The 10,592-nt window shown below is 40.2% G+C and overlaps 1 protein-coding gene across 1 annotated transcript; it reads right to left on the bottom strand.

Moving 5' to 3' along the window:
• Positions 1-4,032: 4,032 nt before the first annotated feature.
• On the bottom strand, positions 4,033-4,986 carry LOC134496428 (olfactory receptor 10A7-like). The gene has a single exon (XM_063302155.1). It carries the CDS (start codon positions 4,984-4,986, stop codon positions 4,033-4,035), a length of 954 nt encoding a protein of 317 aa, XP_063158225.1.
• Positions 4,987-10,592: the final 5,606 nt, after the last annotated feature.

The raw sequence follows: 10,592 nt of genomic DNA on the forward strand, positions 1-10,592 counted from the left end.
ATCCTCTTCCGGCCTTTCTCAACAAGAGAGGCCATTTGTGCTGCTCTGGTGATGATGGATGTCTTAGGTGTGTGTGGCAAGTGTAGCCATTCTAAAATATGTAGATGTTTGTTATCAGACGTTTGGACAATGATGGCAGTTAATAATTGATGTGTCGAAAGAATGGCAAGAGAGGGTAGTTTGTCAGTGAGCGCACGGTCCACCCATTGGGTCGTAAGGACGGCATTGACCTGTTGTAGGGCGTGCAATTGTTGTTCTGTAAGGTATACCTTGTCAGCTGGGTTTGTCAAACCCACTAACGCTTGGAATAAAGGTGATAACATGGGTGTAGTTAAAGCAAGGTATGCGCGGGCCCAGTTAATGACCCCCAGACATTGTTGTAATTGGACCAAGGTGGTCGGCTGGGGAAGCGTGAGCATAGGTAGAAGTGGGGCAGCAGTGGAGGCTAAAACTTTGTGGCCTAGATATTGCATTGGATAACGAGACTGGACCTTTTCTGGTGCAACGTGCAACCCTGCCGTTGCTAGGGTGGCTAAAAGAATAGGAAAAGTTTTTTGAACTGTCCCTTTCGGGCCCTCAGCAGCGACTAAAATGTCATCCATATAATGATACACAAGAAAATGCGGAAATTGGGATCTATAGGGTTGCAATGCTTTATCGACAAAAAATTGGCACATTGTGGGTGAGTTCAACATGCCTTGTGGGAGGACCTTCCACTGGTACCGAGCAGTAGGCTTTGAATTGTTAAGTTCCGGTACCGTAAATGCGAAAATAATTCTGTCCTTTTGTGCCAAAGGTATGGAAAAAAAACAATCCTTGAGGTCTATTACAATAAGGTCGTGTCCTTCCGGAATCAAGTTGGGGTTGGGAAGTCCACACTGCAAAGGTCCCATGGGCTGAAGGATGGTGTTGATAGCCCTAAGATCCTGTAGGAGGCGCCATTTGCCAGACTTCTTTTTGATGACAAATACCGGAGTATTGTATGGGCTGGTGGAGGTTTCGATATGGCCTTCAATTAACTGCTGTTGGACCAAGATATGTAAGGCGTCCAGTTTCTCTTTGGTGAGTGGCCATTGATCAACCCATACCGGCACAGAGGTTTTGAGAGAGAGAGAGAGAGACCCTGAAGGGTCCTGTAAAGCCATTAGGGAAGTTGAATAAAAGCGTGGAACTGTGAAAGCAAGTCACGGCCCCATAGGTTACAGTGCAAAGGCAAGATATAAGGCTTTAGATACGCTGTAATATGAGAATGAGCAGTCACAGCAGAAAGCCAATGAGAGCTGACCTTAGCGGCCTGTGCTCCGCCTACTCCTTGCACCGAGGAGGCTTCAGCGATAGGCCAGGAGGAGGGCCATTCAGCGGAACGAATGACAGAGACGTCGGCGCCGGTGTCAATCAAGCCTTCGAAAGAGCGACCATTTAGTGTGACAAGGAGGGTGGGTTTAGAGGTTTGGACTGGTTGCTGCAAGGCAAACAATGATGGCATATCAGGAGAAGGGAGAAGTATGAGCGTGGCGACAATTGTTCCTTTATTTAAGGAAAAGCACCTATCTCCCACTCCTGCCAGAGCAATTTGTGTCAAATCTGATGAATCATACAAATAGGGAGCAGCAACCATTCCCTCAAGCGTAAGCGAGGAGTTGGGAATAAGCAAAGCAGGGGTAAGAGGAGGGAGGGGTTTATGCAGCGTGACAACAAGAGGAAGGGAAAGGACAGCCCCCGGATCGTCATACAAAAGATCCTCTGCCAACTCCACAGGGAAGCTGGTGATGGGTAATTCAGCCTTTGGGGCGGGGTTAGCTGACAACCCCCGATCTAGTTTTCCGAAGGCTGGTGAGGGGAGGAGTTATTGCGACATTGCGAGGCCCAATGATAGCCTTTGCGGCACCTGGGACAAGGAGTTTTAGGTTTGGAGGGGGGGGGCGGCCCCCTTTGAGTGGAAGGGGGCGCCCCACCTCCCCCGGGTGCACGGCATTGATTCTTAAAGTGGCCCGGCTTCCCACAATTGAAGCAATTTCCATGACAAGTGATTGCGAGGGCTTCCGGGGAATGGAGCTGAGGGGAGGGGTTAGTAGAAGGCAGCGAGGTGGTAATGGCGGCAGCGAGAGCGCTCACTTTGTGAGAGGTGGTACCAACGATTCTGCAGAGTTGCAGGAAGTCTGCAAGCTTTACACCCGGTTGATTGACTGTGGGTTGCAGAATGGTCTGGCAGTCACGATTAGCGTTAGAGAAAGCAAGTTTCATTAGCAGCTCATGTTTAGCCGTGGCATTATCAATTTGTCGGTCTAAAGCAATCTGAAGGCGACTTATGAAGGAAGCATATGGTTCATTTGGTTCTTGCATTATTTTCAAAAACGTTTGGGTGGATTGAGAGTCGGAATCATCCACTCTTTTGAGAGCATTCATGGCGCACATGTGAATAATAGCAAAACAACGATGGGGGGAGTTCTGTTGCTGGACTAAGGTTGCGAATTGTCCCTTTCCTAATAATTGATTTGCGGTCACCCCTGCGGGAAGACCTCTTCTAATTTCTACTTCCACCCCTTTGTCGTATTCAGATTGCCACACAACGTATTGCGCCGGGGTCATAAGCATAGAAAAAAGCATTTTCCAATCATACAATAACATAACAGTGTTAGCAGTAACTAAAGAGTCTAAAACTCCCCTAGTAAAAGGAGAGTGCAAGCCGTAGGTGGTTACAGCATCTTTGATTTGTTTCAAAACCTTAAGTTCAATATTGTTATACAAATTTCCTCCCGCCGCCCCTAGGCCGATGGTCATGGGAAAGGCAGAGGGACTCTCCATTTCCAATGAGAGGGGGGAGGAGAGGAGTTCAGTGATGGCGCCTCCTAGGGGGTGGTGTTGAGGGGATCCGGGGGTTGGAGCTGAAGGGGGAGGAGGAACGGCTGGGTATGGAGGGGGTGGTGGTGAGGCAGCATCGAGATGGGCGGCAAGAGGGGGTGGGGTTTTTGGGCCGGGAGGAGAAGGGGAAGTTTCCGGGGAAGACGGGGGAGGGGAAAGAGTGTTGATGGCCGCCATAACAGCCTTCCAGGCAGTCAGAATAGGCACGGGTGCTCGTGGGGTATCATGAAAATATTTTCCTATCCTTTCCCAAGTGGATGCTTTGAGCGACCCCTCTGAAGGATAGACAGGGCAGTGTCTGTCCATGTACAGTAGGAGTTGAGTCACCGATTTTTTTGAAATGGGAAAGATGGTCGTACCGTTAGCCTTTTGACAAGAGTTAGCCTTCTTCACTAAATCATAAAGTTCGTCCCTATGAACTGACGAAACTTTGGAGAGTGGGGAGCCCATTACTTACGATTGCAGAGCCTTTTCCAGGTGCGTAGTAACGAGAGTGAAGGCAGTGCACCTCTAGACAGAGATCACACCGTGAGACCGAAGGGATCCCGGACGAGCCCCCAGTTGTCGCGTCACGCGACCAGTCCTTCGCCCTTCGGTCTATGGGATTCCCTGGGGGGGAATGAGCCAACGATTCCCTCGCAAGGGTGAGGTCGAAAAAACAACGGTAGGCACAGGATTCTTTTGTGGCGAGTGACGCTACATCTCAGGAGGTTGCTGGTACTGCCTCCTGGGCCACGCCCCCACCTCCTTTTATTCAGCAGTTCTATCAGGGCGGGGGAGTGAGTACAAAGAGAATAGGGAAATACAAGTCATGCCCTGAGGCTACGTGAGAGACATGCAATCTAGCTGTGCAGTAATGGAGTCAGGTACGTCACATCTAACCAGATTGGAAAGATCAGTGTTTCCTGTTTGATCATATACTGTACTGTTTTGTATGTGCATTTCAAGGTTTACGAAGATGAATAATTATTTTCTTTGCTTTTAATTTTTGTGAAGTATCTTTTACTCTGTAATTCTGTACTACTTATATGACAATAAGCCTCACTGAACTCACTGGAATTTACTACCAATTAAGTATATATTATATTATTGCATAAATTGTTCAACTGAATGGGGCTTTTATACCTGACTATGTAGAAGATAGCAACTTTAGTGTCTTTTGCCCTCAATTCAAAATAAATCTTTCCAAAGTCTGTGTAACAGCTTTTTCAGGGCTTTTTTGACATCTGTATTTCTTAGGCTATATATCAGAGGGTTAAAAAAGGGTGGAAGGACAGTATATAAAACTGAAAATATTTTACTGGGGTTTTTCTTGCCTTTGCTTTCTGGCATCAAATATGTGATGATTAGTGTCCCATAAAAAAGAGAGACGACAATCAAGTGAGAAGAGCAGGTGGAAAAGGCCTTTTGCCTCCCAGTACTGGATGGAATTCTCAAAACGGTATTACTGATATATATGTAAGATATTACGGTCAAAATAAAAGGGGGGAAAGTTAATATAAAAGCCATAAATACACTGACATACTTCACAAGGGTTGTGTCACTGCATGAGAGTCTTATTAATGGCAGTGACTCACAAAAGAAATGATCAATTTCATTAGGACCACAAAACGAAAGTCTCAACATCAAGACTGAATATATAGAAGTTAATGCCATGCTACTGATCCAAGAGCCAGCTGCTAACTGGATGCAAAGCCTGCTATTCATTGAAGCTGTATAATGCAAGGGCCTGCATATGGCTAGGAAGCGATCATAAGACATCACAGAGAGGAGATAACATTCTGTACTAGCTAAGAAGCCAAAGAAGTATAGTTGTGTCATGCATCCTTTGAGAGAGATGGATTTGTCCCCTGTTAAGAGACTGGCCAACATTTTGGGCAGGATAGCAGAACTGTATATCATTTCCAAACAGGACAAATTACCGAGGAAGAAATACATGGCTGTGTGGAGATGCAGATCAGTCAATATCAGAAGAACAGTGAGAAAATTTGCCATCATAGTCAAAATATAGACAGCTAAGAGTACAAGGAATACGATGATCTGAAGTCCGTGTAATTCCCCAAATCCCAGGAGGAGGAAATAACTGATGGTGACAGTCCTGTTTCCCTGTACTGCCTTTCTCATAATACATCAATAGCGATGGGATCACTAGTCCTGAAAAACAGATTAAACATAAGACACATATTTATAATCAAAAGACATTATAACATAAAAGGCTACCACTGGTTCATTGTACTGACAACCAAAGATCTGTTAGTATTACATTTAAAAATAAGTCTTTTTTTTTTCCTTTATGATATATATCTAAGATAGTTTTATAGAATGATTTTGCATTACTGTGGCCAATACTTGGAAGAATCTTGGAACTCCTATCTTTGTGCCAGCTTGTATTCAACTGCATTTCTTATTAGCTTTTGTTATATGATCTGCTGATTACAAGCTAACTAGGTTTGGTGCCATATATTTAGGACCTAATGTTTTTTTTTATAAAAAAATATGTTTATTTTATTAAGGAATTTGATACTGTGAAATTCAAGGTTTGCTCTTAATTCATAGAGTTATGCATAGCTTAAGGAACATAGTATATAAATATAAAGAGAATGGAACAATCATACATGCATACTCATTTAAAACATCCCAGGAAAACAACGCCAGTTCTATCCTCCCTCAATCTCTCCTTGTTTTCTTCTTGGGGTATGCATGTATGTATGTATGTATGTATGTGTGTATTGTGTGTGTATATATATATATATATATATATATATATGTACATACAATAAAAGTGAGTGTCTAAGATTACTTTTTTATTGCAGGGGAGTGAAATATTCACAAATTTTGGGTTGAATCCAATTTTATCAATTTAGCAAATTCTGTATTCCAGCTTGGGCTAAATGAGAATTTGTCTGCTTCAATTCAGTGCTCTGAATAGCATGGGACATATGTGATTAGCTATGGGTAGGTATTTTGGGTGTTGGGATGGGGTTGTTCTTTTTGTTTGTTTGTTTGTTTTGTTTCAGAAAAATACACAACCTGTAGGATATTTTTTCAGGAAAATTAAACATGAAGGAATGCAGGTGGCCCAGTTTTAGAGAAATAGGAGTTAAGCTCCTTTAAATTCTGTTCTGGTTTTAGATAAATTCATTTAAGTTGGGGGGAAATGATGAAATTTGCAATGTTTTACAAAGGAGGTAAGTCCTACGATATTTCAGCTAGACAAATGGAATCTTGAAAGTCTGAAGTTATCTAAAAATTTTAGTTGACTTCAAAAAAATAGCTTTATATATTTACATACATACATACATACATACATACATATATATTCCCCTTCATGTAGCCCACATAACTTTATCATTAGAAATATGAAAATAATTCTTTGAAGTACACTCTATTTCATTACATAAAGAAAACAGTGTAAGGTTGGATGGATAGCAGGGATTGGAAGAGAAGATGGGAATTTACCCAAGTGATGCAGCAAAATGGAGATTATGCACCATGAGATGTACAGTATAATGATGTCACTGATGGATCTCTACACAGGCTGCCATCATCTTCATTATGCAGCTGGGTGAATGTTTCCTCTGTTTCAAAGAAGACATATCACTTGAATCAACTCATCTCCCTCAATTTCTATCCTGGCATTTCATCCCACCAAAGCATACAAAGTCATCATGCTGGCCACATGACCCGGAAGTGTCTATGACAACGCCGGCTCCAAGGCTTAGAAACGGAGATGAGCACCGCCCCCTAGAGTCGGATTCGACTGGACTTTACGTCAAGGGAAACCTTTACCTTTACCTAGGGGTGGGATATTAGGTAGGTAGGTAGGTAGGTAGGTAGATAGATAGATAGATAGATAGATAGATAGATAGATAGATAGATATTGGATGAGTCATCAGTGATGCTTAAAATGGCTGTCAATTTTAATGAGATCCTGGGTTATGTAAGAGTAAGTATTCATAATATTTCATAATTGTACTAACAGTATCATTCAGTATCATTCATTAATCCATGTATTTGGGAAGAACTGATCTACTACTGGGGAAAAAACGAATGACATGTCGTTATATATTATAATTATAACAAGGTTAAATTTAATCATTGAGCAGAATGCAAAAGCAGATTAAATGAAGAATTAGGACTCTTTTCTTTCCATTCCCACCACAATATTTGTAAACAGTTCTAAGGTTATCTACTGTATATGTAAGATATGTATGACTGATAATTAAAAGAAATACCTCCATTGCAGGTGATTGAGGAAGAGAAGCTTTCTAGAGATTCAATTGCTGCATCTTTGTAAATCTAAAAAAAACAATATATATTTGCTATATAATTTACTATATCCATCTTTTATTGATCTTTGGGTTTATTTAGGAGGAAAAAATACCTGTCATACTTGATTTGACTCTCATTTTATGCCCTTATTAAAGATTGCCTTTGGTGAATATCTAATCTCTACAGTTTATATCACAGGAGACCCTGACTAATTGTGGAATAAAAATAAATTCATTTAAATTAGTTTTGAATTATCCCAGATGAGTCTGTAGAATTAATAGTAACCAAAAGCTAAGTTAGATAACATTAAACCTCAGGTGTTGATCCCTGTCCTATATTGGGACTTTTTATGTTTCATCTTCTGGCAGCTTTTTTGAATAACACCACAAAATCTTTGAAATACTGTAATCTTTCCTAGTCCTTAGCATCCTAGATAAACAGCTGAAGATACAGCCATTTAATATAGAAGACACTGCCAAGGATTCATAGGACAAAAGTCAAATCTCTGTATATGTGGTTGTTAAAAATGAACAAAAACCTGTGTTCATTTTCATGCATGTTTCTGATACCCACCTTCTCAGGAGAAACATGCATTTTACATGGTTTCCTGCTTCCCTTTCTGTTTCTGAGTCTGAGGTGAGTCAGGCAACATTTAAATGATTTCAACCTTTTTTGCCTTAGCTTTCACTCTTAACTGATAAATCTGAAGTGTTTATTCAGTCCCAGCTCAAAGAATGGCTACCAAGAAATTTACTATTTTACATTTACTGAGGGGTTAGGGTCATGCAGACATAATCCATTTCTCTCTCCTCTCTCTCTCTCTCTCTCTCTCTTTCTCTCTGTCTCTCCTTGTGAAGAAGATTTTATGACCCGATTGAAGTGTTAGGATTGAGCATATGGGAGGAGGGAAATATACCCCCCCCAAAAAAAAAAAACTTAATAGTAATCAGCAGTCACTGGTAAAAGACACTGACAATGTTCACCCCATTCCTCAGTCCTGGGAGAAGATGAGCTGTCTATAGGAATGACGATATATTTAGGGGACGTACTGTTAAAAAATAGAAGATACAAGTTTGCCCTGCCATTAAAGGGCATTCTTGAATTATCATAAAAGAAACAGCTAAAAAAGCCTTTTGGAATGTACAGGTATATGATTTCCTGAAGACACAAGATTTCTAAGCCCAGAATGAGCAAACACTGGGGAAGTATTTCATGAAGTATAAAAGCTAAGACTCACTCATGTCAAGCTCAACTCCTGATGACTGCTTAAGCACAAATATGCAGTTTACTTGGCAACAATATGGAACCGGTTTGCCATTGCATTGTTCCAAGTTATTTAATTATTATTTTGCTGTTGTTGTTTCCCAATCTAGTATGTAGCCTTGTGGGTTCTTGTTAGTCTTCCATTCAAATACTAATCAGATCCAGTATGTATGTATGTATGTATGTATGTATGTATGTATGTATGTATGTATGTATTTAAGGACAGATTTGTGCTGCTACCTGAATTATACGCATTAAGTAATATTGTTATAATAATATTAAAAAGCATCTAGTGTATATCACTGCTTTTTCATACATAACTTTGAGTAGGTTTTTGTGTTTATGTCTGTGTGTGTGTGTGTCTGTGTGTGTGTGTGTCTGTGTGTGTGGGCAAGAGAGAGAGGGAGAGAAAGGGTACAAGAGACAAAGGCTGTTGCTGTATGGATGCATGAAATTCCTTACTGTAAAATGCATAAACGTTCTCACTTAACTCCAGGTTTGGACATCCTGGTTCTCACTTAACTCCACATTTGCTGGATGAGTCAACAGAAAAATTCAGTTGCATACATGATGCTGAATAATTAAATGTTGAGAAATTAAGAAGTGTAGAAACATGTAAGAATGGGCCTGAAATTCAATCTTGCCCCAAAAATATGTGGTGAGGGGACTTACAAGGCAGAAAGACATTGCAGAAGAGTGAGAATATAAACCATGATAGTCCATTGTTGAATAGTATTTCATTTAGTAAATAAATATTTAGAATATTTATTGTGTGTTTTTCATGGCTGTGGAGCTGATGTAACATCTGTGTGAAAATTTCATTTGTGTCTGACAATTGAAAGGATGCTGTTAATATAAAAAGAAAAGTGACAAGAGTGAATGCAATAATTAAAGGGGGATTATATATTCATTGTTTTATATAATATTATCTGGAAGTCATTTCATCAATACTGGGGGATTAGTTTATTAAGTGAACCAGGGAAGGGGTTTCACAGAATTCTGGATGAAAGGGATAGAAGTGACAATAGCAATGTGAAAATGAGTATGGTTTTATGCAGGACAGAGGAACTGCAGACTACATTTTTGCTCTTGAGCAGTTATTAAGAAAATTACATATGTCATAAAGTTTAGTATTCATTTGTTGATGAAGGAAAATTGTATGCTAAAGTGAATAGATTTGAATTCTGAAATATTTTGTTGAAGATCAGTTTCTGGTCAGTGGTAAGAACAATAAATTATGAAAGTAAAGCTTGCACAAAAATGAATGGAAGGCTTAGAGAACACTGAACAGTGAAGAGGGAGTAAGACAAGGAAACATGATGTCCTTTTACTTTTTAAATTTATTTATGGCTAAAGTTATAAGGAATGCTTGTGGTTATGTATGAGGGATGTTGGACATCAATGCATATTCAATTTTGTATGTAGATAATGCCATGTTGTTGGTTGAGTCTGAATGATTTGTAATGAATGGTAGATATACTGTATGATGCAACAAGAAATGCAGATCAAGTTATGTAATCGTTATGTGTTTGATAGGGAAAATGGAATGAACAGTTGGAAATTATTGTCAGCCCTTTGAGGTAAGGCAGGTCAAGAAATGTTAACTACTGGGATTTCAGGGAAGATTTGTATTGCTGTTAAGGTATGATGACAGAAACTCAAAAGCCTGTCAGAGCACTTCTCTACTTCAAGTTATACTTACCAAAATTAAGGTGGAGTTATTCTGAGTTTTTTGTGTTTTTCTCAGAACTCAGTAAGCTTTTCCATTAGGCTTAAGGGCTTGACTGTCCTATCTTAGAGCAAAGAACCATGCTGAGACTAAAGCTTAGTCTCTAGTGTTTATTGTTCTACTATACTAGACAGAAAATCCTGCCAAACTGAAAGACCATGGGAAACCCTCAAAGATAACCCCCAAATTTCAAGGCAGGTCTGCTCTGTGTTTCTTTGAAGGAAGGTTCAACATCTCTAACCTACGCATGCATTTTTCCCCCTGGATAGGGGCCCCGTCCTGCTCACCATCAGTACTCATGACATTGGCATTCCCTTCTCTATCCTCAGACACAGCGTAATCATATGTAAAAAGAAAACAAATAAAGGAGATGAGTTTGTGTACCTCAGTAGATTTTTTATAAAATTGGAAACATAGATCAAGTACTTTGAAGACATGCAAATGCTGGTAAAAAGGTGATGAGTTC

Source organism: Candoia aspera, chromosome 4 (genome assembly GCF_035149785.1).
Source record: "Candoia aspera isolate rCanAsp1 chromosome 4, rCanAsp1.hap2, whole genome shotgun sequence".
Lineage (NCBI taxonomy): Eukaryota > Metazoa > Chordata > Lepidosauria > Squamata > Boidae > Candoia > Candoia aspera.